Source organism: Ips typographus, unplaced genomic scaffold (assembly GCF_016097725.1).
Source record: "Ips typographus isolate SLU unplaced genomic scaffold, UJ_Ityp_2.0 IpsContig34, whole genome shotgun sequence".
NCBI classification, from domain to species: domain Eukaryota; kingdom Metazoa; phylum Arthropoda; class Insecta; order Coleoptera; family Curculionidae; genus Ips; species Ips typographus.
The window spans coordinates 385,779-399,448 of NW_028098573.1; the positions used below are offsets into that span (position 1 = coordinate 385,779).

At 35.8% G+C, this 13,670-nt stretch overlaps 1 protein-coding gene across 1 annotated transcript; it reads right to left on the bottom strand.

The window, feature by feature from the left end:
• Window positions 1–2,377: 2,377 nt before the first annotated feature.
• Window positions 2,378–4,161, bottom strand: LOC145739700 (uncharacterized). Its single transcript, XM_081994997.1, has 4 exons — window positions 3,990–4,161; window positions 3,198–3,391; window positions 2,580–2,742; window positions 2,378–2,514 (listed from the first exon to the last, which is right to left on the bottom strand). The coding sequence occupies exons 1-4, from the start codon at window positions 4,159–4,161 to the stop codon at window positions 2,378–2,380; spliced, it is 666 nt and encodes a 221-aa protein (XP_081851123.1).
• Between the last annotated feature and the right edge of the window lie 9,509 nt (window positions 4,162–13,670).

A 13,670-nucleotide genomic window follows, 5' to 3' on the forward strand; every position in this document is an offset into this window, starting at 1 on the left:
CTTTTTTACATAGAAAACATCTTAGAATCATGTTTTGAGAGCATATGGTCGTTTCAGTTCCGTAAAAAAAAGTTAGAGTCTCTTGAAGGAACGGATATGGTTGCAGCTAGCGCCCCCTATCAGCTACTACAAAACAAATGAAAGCATCGTATTTAACGCCTGCCAAAACCCCTTTATACCAACTTTCAGTAATTTATATCAAACGACCGTGAAGATATGATAAAAAAACAAAAATAAAATTTCAACTTTCACACCCTGTATCTTTCTTAATATTAATTTTCGGTATAGAACAATTTCGCTAAATCGTATTATTTTGATGTCAGGAATATGCTGTAGCTCTATGTCCCATTACTTATGGTCCACCCTGTATATTAACTAAATGGCCGACAGGTAAAATAACTAAACTTACCAGAGTTACAGGGACCGCAGTATTAATTCAATAATCCACCTCTAAACGGACTTCAAAAGTCGGAAGAAAAAATACGGGAGTGAGCACCAAGCTGGCCCCCACACTACATTCATAACCCAATAAATCAACCAAAAATGGCCTCCAGGCAAAACGATCTTACCAAAATTACAGAAAATTACCGTCCAATTCCGCTTCAAACAAGCCCCAAAAGTCAGGAAAATGAACAGGAGTAGTCCAAGCTGACCTCCACGCTAAATTCGGAATGCCGCGATAAATGAACAAAATGGTCGCCAGGCAAATACGATAACTTACCAAAACTATGGAAATCGCAGATTTTAATCCGCCTACAGGCGATAGGAACACCACAAAACAATCAACTTTAGTGGTTTCCAAAATAAGGGTTCGTGTCTAAAATCCACACTTACTGTGACCAACTTAAAAGACAGAACCTCTTTCTGCTATTCTCACAGGTTGAAGTCGAAATCGGAAAAAGAACCACGCTGAACCCAGCATGTCGAAAAGGACACCTGACGACACAAGAGCGGAAATCACGGAAGTAGGAGGGATATTGAAAAGTGCGGCATATTTCAATGGACAACAGCCAAAGCCACCATATTACATGCTCCGAATACTACTGACCACGGAAAGGGGGTAATTAATTATTCATGTGAAGTTTCTGCCCAAAAACATACTGTACATTAATTCAGACTAAAAAAAACACGAGTTTTTACAAACACATTTCGAAATAACCGCGCAAACCGCTGAGACATCAAGATGACAGGTGTGCTCGTTTCATGTGACGTGAAAATGCGAGTAACTCGAATAAGTTACTCTCACGACGCATTCTCAGAATTAATCCGAGTTTAATTGTGATCTTTACGTTAGATTGTAGTTAAAATTAATAAACTAATTATCAGTACAAAACACGGACTTTCCGCTTATTAGTTTACCCGCATATAAATTTGAAACAAAAGCAAAAAAAAAACGGGAGTAACACGAGGTCGTTAAAATCGATCACTAGCATCCAAAATATTACCATAACCTGAGTTATTGAATATACGCAGTTTGTTTAAAAATGAAAATTAGGAAAACCGAAGAAAAGAGTTTAATATAAGTGACTTAATTAGTAACTGTAGGTTACATCGGAATGATGGAAAAAGAAAAAGGCAACGCCAATTGAAATGGAGCCAATACCGGATTAGCTAAATACAGTATTATAAACATTACAAGTAAGTTCTTGACAATTAGGTGAATGAGTGCACTGTTAAATTAATTAAAAATTGCTAAAATGCATTGAAATAACAAAATAACTGATCATTACTAGTGCCGAAAAGTGGACGTTACACTGTATTTTTAAAAAGCCCTCACTAGAATTGGCACATGTTTGGATTAGGTATACCGCTTATTTTAACAGGTGAATTTTCTCTTTTTTGTATCTTGTTTTACGCCAATAAACAAAAGCTTCTTTTATTTTCTAATCAAATTTATGTAATTATAAGTTACTTAAACATTAGAAACAATACAAATTAAACAGAACAGTACAAACTGTAAGCTAATACGGTGTTGGCTTTTGGATATTATTATTAGGGCCTTAAATGGTAAGAAAACCACTAGTTTTAGTTCGCCGGCGTTTCGGAAAATATATTTTCTTCTTCAGGTCTCCTAATAAAAAACCACACATTGGAAACCCTCAGGAAGGAAATGTATTATCCGAAACGTCGGCGAACTAAAAGTAGTGGTTTTATTACCATTTGAAGCCCTAATAATAATACCCAAAAGCAAACACAGTATTCACACTTGCGAGGGTCAACAAATACACAAACTTTAACTACTACTAATAACTGTTGTTCCCCCTTACATCTAAAGTATCTATTCTATTCCAAATCTAATCAAAAAATATATAACTTACTTTTATACAGGGTGTCAGAAAATTTTAATATATAATTGAAAAACAAATAAATGTATTGGTTATTTGGCTAACATTGATTTTTTTCGATTGGTGCGCCCTCCTACCCGATCAGGGGCATTTTTTATCCAGTTTCTTATTGCCTTATCAATCTTATTATTGGTTGAATTGGCACAAATTGGATTTCGGCGTACGGAATCTACACCAGATATTTTTTTAATTTGATTTGCTACAAAAGTTCAAAAAGATTAATGTGTAACTTACCATAAATCAGTTTTAAAACTTTGTCCAGCTTTTGGAAACTGCCCTTTTCATTTGCTCCAATCCAGTTAGCTTTTAAAGTAAGTTCGTGTGTCAGAAAAACTTGTAACAACCTTCTTACTCTATCATTTAGATCTCTGCCGCCTAACAGACAAATTGAGGAACGCTGAAAATAACAAATTCAAAAATTGTTACGTCTACGAAAACAAACATAAAAACAAGCTTGGAAAAACGTAAATTGAATTGACTATTTCACTGGAGTCTTTTGCACTGGTAAAATGTTATAGTAACTTCTCGTTTACAGCTGGCAAAACTCCTACGTTCACATACCTGGACATAACCAAGTTGAGGGTTTTTAAGCGGAAATTTTATTTAAGTAAAATCGATGATCGATGACAAAGTTTGGAAGTTTTTTTCTAAGGTTCTGTTTCTAATTTGTCTGAGATCAGTAAAGCTGTTACTGTTTTTAATGCTTACACTATTTTTTATACGACTTCATCAAAATCATTCCAATTATTATATAAAATGAAAATATTTTATCAAATTTCCTTGGCCGGCAAAATGTTTCCTCTCATCGTAGCTTATTATATACGAATTAATTATTATTATATTATTATATACCACTTTATTGAAAAACTCTTTGTCCTCAAGTTTAATATTTAGTTCCAAAATTTGATCATATGAATTACAAGTGACATTGGCGTCTATAGGTTCAGGTTGAAATGGAGCTGTCTCTGAGTTACTCAATTTTTGAATAATAAGTCCAACATCTTTGTTCAAATCTTGTAAGTCGCGTAGTATACGCGCTAGAATATCTGGAAAACATGAAAAAATGAACTAAGTTATAATATAGTTATTCTTATTACTTCTCATGTGCCAATTTAGTGGGGCGTCCATAATCCAAACAAAGTGAAATTGACGGTGTTTCAGATCACTGTTAAATAGCACAAAAATTTGAACAAATTAATTTATTTGGTATAAAAAATAGAATTTAAAAAAAATAATAAATCATAAATTAAATTAAATCATATAATAATGCTGAATTCAATATATTGTCACGTTAAGGGTTGGTTGAGGGGGAAGAATACGCAGGATTCCACAGGTAACCCACTTTTATTACGTTATAGTGCCTTATAGTCTAGTTAGTTATCTTACCCCCAGATGGCCAAGATGGCAGGGAGCATGATGTGAAACTGGCTAGGCTGTAGATACACGGAGGGCAGCGCTTTAGCGGTGGTGAATGAACCCTAGACTTAGGTCCGAGGGCATTCACCGAGCCGGCAATATATTATAATATTATTGAATCATATCAATGATTATTGATTCATGATTGGCGTTCTAATCTAATTATCTAATTTACAGAACAAAATAAATTAAAATATTTATAAAGTTTGGCTATATGTTTGTACTTACTTTGATGCTTCTCACAATGACAGACATTATGTTGAACGGTTTTAGTGGGAACAGGCAAATTAACTTCAGTTAATTTAGGTATGGTTGTAAATGCGGGTGGTTTAGGTGGGACTGGTATTTTATCATCTGTTTCATCAAAATCTGAATACACATAATCTGAATTGCGGTGCATTCGAGTTTTAACTGAAATATTGTTTTCAGGTAGTACTGCTGCCTCCACATCGGTTTCAGCTTCTTCCAATTCTCGAAGTTTATGGGTCGCTTTGTGATAGTCAGCTAAAACGCACAAGGTTTCCAGATGCTTAAAATGACTTCTAGATTATTAGGTTCAACTTACTGTCATGAAATTTGACTATTGCTACGCATTTCACACATTTATCCAGGTTTAGAGGTGTATGAGTTTTGACAGCTTTTTCTCTTGACAGGGTTGATTTTAAATACGTTGGCCAAGTGCAATATAAAATTTTATTTTCTACAACTAGCCAGGTGCTTGATATCAGGGCCATTGACACAATTCCATTTGTAGATTCTTCCGGGAAATCAACAATAACACATGATCTATAAAATACATAATTTTTAACACAAGAGACAAAATACCTCGGAAAATACAAAAACTTTATTTTAAATTCATTGTAACAACAAAAGGCCAAAATTTCAGTTTAGTATGTATGTAAAGTAACTTTATTATATCTACGTTAATACACATCTAATATGAGACACATTACACATTTTGCCCTACACAATTAATTAGTTGTGTTAAAAACCCCACTCACTTTTTTTTTGAAAAAAGTTTACTATGGCAAAAATCAAGGTAAAATACTATGATTAGTAGTACATTTTTTAAATGTGACAATTGGAAGCACCCATAGAAGCATATGTCAATTCACATTTCTATTAATTACATTGTTAACGTCATCCCATTATTCTATTATTTTTGTTATATGTAAAAACCTTAGCAGGGGAATCTGAGTAGGATAAATTGAAAAATATATAAATGTGTTATTAATAAATCAGTTTGTTTTGCACCTTAAAAAAACTGCAAAATAGGTCTACTCCACAAGATTACTGTGTTTGTAAGTAAGTGAATTTTGAAATTACATTTTGCTATAAGTTGAAATAAAATCAAATATTTGTTTCTAATTCTTTGATAAGTTCTTCTCTCTAATTCTCTAGTTCTTTGATAATTCTAAAATAGTCAAAACACATGTCAAAAATTTGACAATGTCAATTTTGATATCACATTCTGACGACTCAGAAAAAATGCTACAACTTTGATAAACTATGCTGTCAGATCAAAACTAATGGAGTTAGCTATTGAGTAAAATATAAAGAATCACCCTGTACTTACATCTATAAATATAACAACTCAATAAAAAATGTTTCTGATTCACCTCTAATACATAAATATGTTTTTCCTTCTCAAAGGCCGTGAATTAAAGGACAACAAAAGTATGTATTTTCCTCGGAATTTTCTCCTTGAGGTAATAACATTCCCTTACATTTAATTTTCTCATGTGAAAAAGTTATATCAATTTGACTAAGGACAACTTTATACATATAATAGCATAAAACTACTATTTGTAGGATAAGACACAAATGGTTCTAATATTAAAAGTTTTTTCCCTAAAATAAAAATATGGCAATTTTCAACATAGAGGTTACAAATCTGTTGTAAACTCTGATTAACTTTCCTTAAAAATCGTTTTAGACACCCAAGATAATTCTCAAAAGCAAAACTGTTTACATTATTTAAGGATCCAAATTTAATGGCATCAGCTGCCAATTAAACACAAAATTCAATTCCATAGATGTGAACAGAATGAGACACAAATAATTTAAGCAAGTTATCTGCATAAGAGTTATACAGGCCATTTAATTCAGTGTTTAACAAGATTGTCAGACCATACTTTAATAGCATCATATGTGAGAATACAGAATTAGACAAAATATCACCAAGAAGTGGTATTATATACAATAAAAATTGTCTGAACTCTGTAGCTTTCCAGTGCTCTAATTCTTTCAAACTTCTAGGTTGTAGATTAAATTCACAAGGCCAAACTGTTTTGTATATTTTAAGTCGATTTTCCAGAAGTTGCAATTTCTCTGGTGTTAATCGATATAACCTGCTACCATCCCTCCACAAAAACAATAACTTTCTCATAACCCCCAAACAAACACAATGCATATAGTCTACTGGGAAACTTGATACCATTCCAACACCTAGGGCACATATAGGAGTTACACTTTTATGGTAATTACCATATTTTCCATCAAGAAAATCTTCATCTTGTCTGAGGGGCGCACTAGAATCTGAAAAGACCATTCGACGAACAAATCTTCTTTTGACAGTACATTTGTCACATCCATGATATGAATTAAAGCTCATTGTAGCCTTCACATAAGCTTGTGCTGGTGCATCACAGCAAAATGACCTACACTCAATGTCAATAAACTTATGGTTCGTAATTTTTAATTTGTTTATTTTCAGGTCATTAACTTACTACTACAAAATCTTCAAAAAACTCATTTAGAGGAGGTTTTGATGGGCCACAGTAGAGTGCTACAATAAAAGGTGGTAATTAGATATTTTGCACAAAATAGGCCAAAAGTTTTGCTTTGTGCTCTTGTGAATAGGCAAGCCATCTATGTTAAAATCTAAAACACATAAAACAGGATTTGAAACATGTTTGAGGACCTCATATTTATTAAACAATTTTCTAATTTGATTTGAAAGACCAAAATAATGATATGAACCATCACCCATATTCTTTATGTCAATTTGTCTAGGAGTTTGTAAAATAGTTCGAGCATCTTTTGGCAAATTACTGATGGATTTGTGGAAAACCATTGCAACAACTCATTAATGGCAGAGTCTGTTACATTATTTTTAAGTGAAGTGTTTTAAAAATGTTATACTTTCTTGAGAAGAAGAAGTTGTAGTAGAGATTATATTTTTATTATCACCAGGCTCATCATCACTATACTCCTCATTATCTGAATTACTTTCACTCGAGCTTTCGATAAAAATTGTATGGACTCAGAAGATAAACTTTCAGTCTCACTTAAAACAAATGATTGATTGGTTGTAGCCTCCAAAGATTGGTTCTGATAGTTCCCCCACAAAAGTAGTCTTAGTAGTTATTTCAGAAAGTGATATGGGCAAAAAATTATTCTGAGATGAGTTGGAAGAACTAGTTTCCTGAATAATTTCTAAATTACTAGCAACATCGTTGACAATAGAGGAATGCTTTGCAGAACTATTAAATGTTGCTGTACTTTTCACAGGAGAACAATCGCCTAACACACATTTCACCTGCTTGGCAATTATTCGCCTTTCCTGTCTTTTACTGAGGTGTTTTTTTATTAATAATCATGTTTATTTAAAGGCAGCGAATCGAAAAAGCCAAAAAAACTTAATGAAGACAAAACTTTAGTGTTCAAAACCTAGGTTACTTAGGGTACTTACGTTTCTGATTCAAAGCTTGACATCGTAGCGTAAAATGCACAACACACACTATCAAACAATTCTAAAGCATACATAAAAATAAAATACAATTTACAATTAAAATAGATTAATTTAACCAATTTAACTATCCACTAAACAAGGTGACGCCGGCCGGCAAACGAAACGAGTTTGTCAATAGTGTTACACACGTCAACATATTGCGGGAAAATCAAACTATTTGTGAAACGATCGGCTTTACGAATGACCGAACGCGATCCGAAATTGGCCCGAAAGTACTAAAATGGCCCCTGAGCTATAGAAGAAAGCCGAAGGCGCACCGCCAGAGGTGAGATATCTGTAGTTTATATCCGGAAAACCGGTACACGTTCCGCTTCTGATTTGAAAGAGGCAATATTTGCCATAAGAAAACTGCTTGTGCCGCCGTTCGGCCGCTTACTTGCCAAACGGCTTGTGTTTGCTGGGAAGTCTTAACTACTGTAAGTTATATACCTTTTTCCATTGTTCACCAGTTTTTTGGGTACCTCCAATAGAATTTATAGCCTTTGCAGCTTGTTCCCAAGATTGTCTTTTTAAATTTGGGGTACCTTTTCCCCACTTTAAAACCTCAGAACTTTCTAGCTCAGTTAGAAGTTGAATATATTGCTGTCTTGAGGCTTTCTTAGACATACCTAAAATTGATTTAAAAATTAAGTTTGGTACTTTATCCTAATTTTGAATTAAGTATTTACCGTTGCCGGGAAAAAAACTGAAAAACACCAAAAGCCGTTTAAAATTTACATAATTTGTGAGATTGGGTCGGTACTTCTCCGTCTGGTTTGGTCTGGCCATAACACAAATGCAATGTTGCCATAGTGAAGCTTGAAATTTTATCAATCAATTGTAACCTACAGTTTTTTTAATCAATTGTCCTTAGTGCGTATCTATGTACAGTGCGTTTTTTTTAACGCGCGACGTAGGATTTTACGTGTTAAATTTTTAAGCCCATGTTAGACTATGTTGTTTTGAAACTACAAGTGTAAAACTTGACGAGTGTGTGTTTAGTACCTTAAAGCTTAAGTAAGTTTACCAATTTGGTCTAAAAAGTGTTTACAAACTAACGAAAAATAATCTTTTTTCGAAAAGATTTTATCTTTCTATGCTCCCTGTATACATGGTAAATGCTTGTTGTTTTTGATACTGTCACAGCAGGTAGCAGGTAAAATTTGGTGTAGAAAGTAAAACAGGGTGGTCAAAATGCGAATATTAACTTTATATCAAGAATTAAGTACAGAAGAAGTATTTTTTTAAATAAATTGTTCAAATTGACCTCCGTTTGAAACCAAACAGTACCCCAAACGATCATAAAATGCCCTTTTGACGTTATTAATAAATATGTCACTCTACCTGCTACCTACCCTGCCAGTATCAAAAACAACAAGCACCTACCATGCATACAGGGAGCATGGAAAGATAAAATCTTTTCGAAAAAAGATGATTTCACGTTAGTTTGTAAACACTTTTTAGACCGAATTGGTAAACTTACTTAAGCTTCAGGGTACCAAACACACACCCGTCAAGTTTAACACTTGTAGTTCCAAAACAACATGGTCTAACATGAGCTTAAAAATTTAACACGTAAAATCTTATGTTGCGCGTTAAAAAAAAGCACTGTATGTGACCAAAAATGTAAATAGTGGTCAATTTTCATTGAAATTATTTCAATATTGATATTAAGTTAATGGATTTACGGCATAAGGCTGAACATCTGCCTATCAAGTACTATAATTGTAAAGAAAACATCTTTGTGCTGCTGCAATGTTATTTTAAAACAATAAATCCAATTCTTAATAAATATACATTTTTAGATATTTCGTTTAGTCGAACTTACCCCTTCCTATAAATACCATCTAAGAAGAATGTAATGTCTCCACTCTGTGAAGATGGACTATCAAATAGTAATACCAAACCACGAACAACGCCTGTAATTCCTTGGGTATTAAGTGCATATTGTGCACCCGAGCATCCACTGTGACGTCACCCGGCGTATCGCATTGAGAAAACAAGTTCCGCTGATAGGCCAACTTGGATCTGTTGTGATGTCAAATGCCAACTTGTCACTTAGCTTTTGTTTTTGTTTTGTTGTGTGGCGTCTTGCTGAACTAGGGTTCGATTTCTGTGCTAATTGTCACGTGTTGTGTACCTAGGGTTCAACGAACTTGATCGCCAGCTGAGTTGTTTCTGATTAAGGATACACAGGGATATTAATTCCTTCACAACAGTTTATTGATAACACAACTAATTCCACTTGGAAAATAAAAATTATGATTTGTACAGGCTACACATATTGATTTGCACTCAGAAAAATGCAGAATGTTCATAACTGCTCATCATTGAAAAACGTGTTACTGTCCGCCAACTGCCAAAAGTCACACACTTCACCGTCTGTGTGTTTTCTGTCATCGTGGCTGGATACTCCATATACCCCCCCTCCAGTGACGTCGTCACTGTTGTCCTGGAAACGGACGGTTTTCTTGCTAGACAAGATGTTCTGATTGTGGAAGGTATAATCATGGTCATGACGAACTGCCGCTGCTTGGTCTTCTTGCAAGATGTATGCTGGCTTGACTCGGTCTAGGCTAACCTTGGTCACATGTCCATTCACGCGAATGTCTATGGTTTTGTCATTCCGTGCAATAACTTCGTGTGGTCCGGTATAAGGTGCTGATAGAGGTCTACGCACCATATCTTCACGCAGAAAAATGTGGGTCGCAGTCTTTAGGTCAGGGCTAACAAACGGTTTTTGTTTTGAGTTCCATTTTGTAGGAGCTGGTTGCATAAAACTCAAATTCTCCTTCAAGTTTTGCATGAATAGGCTTAAAGGTGGTGAATTTTGATTCGGTGAAAACATCTCAGATGGTAATCGTAGTCCTTCTCCATACAAAATTTCGGCTGAGGAATATTTGGCGTCATCCCTTAAAGCTGTCCTTAATCCAAGGAGTACTGCAGGGAGTGCTGATAACCAATCCGGTTTGTTGTGAGCTGTGATGGCAGTTTTTAACGTTCTATGGAAACGTTCTATTTTTCCATTGCTTTGTGGGTGGTAAGCTGTAGTCCTGACTCTTCTGATGCCCAACAAAGTATAAAAACTGGTAAATAAAGCACTCTCGAACTGAGTTCCACGGTCAGTTATGATAATCTCTGGTGAACCAAATCTGGAAATCCAATGCATAAAAATTGATCGAACAACTGTCTCAGTTCGAATGTCTGCTACAGGAATAACTTCTGGCCAATGTGAATAACGGTCAATTAAAGTTATGCAGTATCTAAAGCTTTCACATACTGGTAAGGGTCCAACAATGTCAAGGTGTACACATGAAAATCTAGCTTTAGGTGTGGGTATTGTTAACAATTCAGTTTTTGTGTGTTTATGTACTTTTGACCTTTGGCAAGATATACATGTTTTAGCCCACAAATGTACGTCCTTGTTCATTGATGGCCAAAAAAACTTTTCTGTCACTAACCTGCGTGTTTCCCGGATGCCTGCATGTGCCAACCCATGGATTGAGTCGAATACTTGTTTCCGAAATCCTTTCGGTACGTAAGGTCGAAATTTTCCGGTGGATGTTTCGCAAGTTAGGCTAAGTTTTAGCGCTGGAAATTTTAGGTTTTCAAATTTCATGTCAAGCTGCTGTTGGTATTGTTTAAGTTCTACGTCGTCAAGCTGTGCCTTTGCGATCTCTTCATAGTTTAAAGAAGCTGTATATGAAATTTCTTGGACTCGAGACAGTGCGTCTGCTGCTTCGTTCTCTTCCCCTTTTAAGTACTTAATGGTTGTAGTAAATTGACTGATGAACTCTAACTGTCTAGCACGCCGTGTTGTTTCTCTGGAGTTACTGCTATGTTTTGTCTGAAAAGCATAAATCAATGGTTTATGATCAGTATAGATAGTTACTTCTCTGCCCTCTAAGTAGATTCTAAAGTGTATCACAGCAGCATATATAGCGAGAAGTTCGCGGTCGTATGTGCTGTATTTGACTTCTGAAACGCTGAGTTTCTTTGAGAAAAATCCTAAGGGTCGCTTATCACTCTGCTGTAAGACAGCTCCAATACTGGTTTCTGATGCGTCGCAAATTAACGCTAATTCTGAATTGTCTGGGTAAGCTAAACTTGCGGTTGAAGTCAGACTTTCTTTGCAACTTTGAAAAGCATTTTCCATACTATTAGTCCAATCTATCGGAGTTTTATCGTTCTTTTTTGTCTTGTTGTGGAGAACGTCATGAAGAGGAGCTTGTAGCTCAGCTGCATTAGGAATGTGTCGCCTATAAAAGTTTATGAGTCCTAAGAAACGTCGAAGTTCTTGAATGTTAGTAGGTTTCTTGTATTCTCGTAAGGCAATGGTTTTCTCTGGAAGTGGTGAAATTCCGGTATTTGTGATTCTGAAACCCAAAAAATCAACTTCCTTTTTACCAAAGTGGCACTTTTGAATGTTAATGTTTATGTGATGAACAGCTAGTTTGTCTAATACGAGTGAAACATGTTCCTGATGTTGTTCGAAGGTCTCTGAAGCAATCAGAATGTCATCGATGTACACAAAAATGAAGTCCAGTCCCCTTAACACTTGGTCGATGAATCTCTGGAACGTCTGTCCGGCATTTCGTAACCCAAATGGCATCTTTAAAAATTCGTATAGCCCAAATGGAGTTGTTACTGCTGTTTTTGGAATGGATTCACTGGCAACTGGAATCTGATTATAAGCTCGCACGATGTCCAATGTAGTAAAAAAATTAGCTTTATTAAGAATGTACACACAATCTAACATGTTTGGAACAGGATACCTGTCTGGCACAGTTACAGCATTAAGTTTCCGGTAGTCACCACATGGCCTCCATTGTCCATTCTTTTTAGGGGCAAGATGTAAAGGTGATGCCCAAGGTGATTTGGACGGTTGACAGATGCCTTCAGCGACCATCTGTTCAAATTCCTTTTTGGCTGACAAGTATTTTTCAGGAGGTAATCGTCTAGGGCGACTTGTGATTGGTACAATGGCAGGAAACGTCTCGATTAAATGTTCTGCGGTCACAGTTGGCATGTTAGCTTCTGGGGTGTTGGTTTTCTCTTGATAACGCTGCAGAATTGCTTGCCAAGTAGTGCTGACCTGTGAAGTTACAAAACATGATAAAGAAATAGAGTGGTCATCTTTATTTATTGTGATCTGATTAATCCTGGACCTGATGTGAGTTGTGTTGTCAATTAGCTCATTGTTGGCCACATCAACTAACAACTGATAATGTCTGAGGAAATCTGCACCCAGGAGTGGCTTTGTCACGTCGCAAATGTAAAAATCCCACTTAAATTCTCGCCTTAATCCTAAATTTAAAAACAATGGCTTTTTTCCATAGGTGTGGATGGGTGTGCCGGTTGCTGTGTACAGTGTGAAATTAGTAGGCTTTAAGTTTTGGTAGTTAAACACAAAAGTTTTTGGAATAACAGAAACGTCTGCGCCTGTATCAATAAGAAATGACAAGTTGTTGCGTTTATCATGTATATACAGCCTATTAATAGTTTGGTTGTCAGATGCCGATTTGTTTCTGGCATCCGAGGTGACATCTGACAACGTATTTAGTTTTTTTGATTGGTACTCACCCCAGGGGTAAAGTTACAAGGTTCTTCGCACTTACGGGCTTTTTCACCATACTTGTAATGGAATCTGCACATGGGATACTTCTTTTCCTCTCTAGTTTGAGAATGCTGTCTACGCCTAGATGTGGACTCCAGTTTCTCAATTCTTTTTACCAGCTTATCGAAATCCTCCATTGTAATTACCTGGGGGCCTTGTTCTTTGACTGGCGGACGTAAAGTGGCCTCATTAAGGTAGGACGAACTGGTGTGTTCAGCAATAGCGTCGGCAGTTACCCCAAGTTCCATTAAGTTGCCTTTGGTGGCACTTAGTATGCCCCTCATGTGGCTAGGCAGTCTCTCCATCCATACATTTTTTAGGAAGGTTTCATCCATTTCAGGTGCTAGGAGTCTCATTTCCCGAAGTAAGGTGGAGGGTTTCCTGTCACCCAATGACATTTCATTCAGCAGTGTCTTAAAACGTTTGGTATCGCTTAGGCTGTTTTCTTTGAGTAACCTCTCCTTTAACTGTTGATAAGGATCGTCGTTTTCCTGAGGGGTGTTGGTAAGTAAGTCTAAAACAATGTCGCATTGGTCCTCTGCTAATACGCTGACAACCG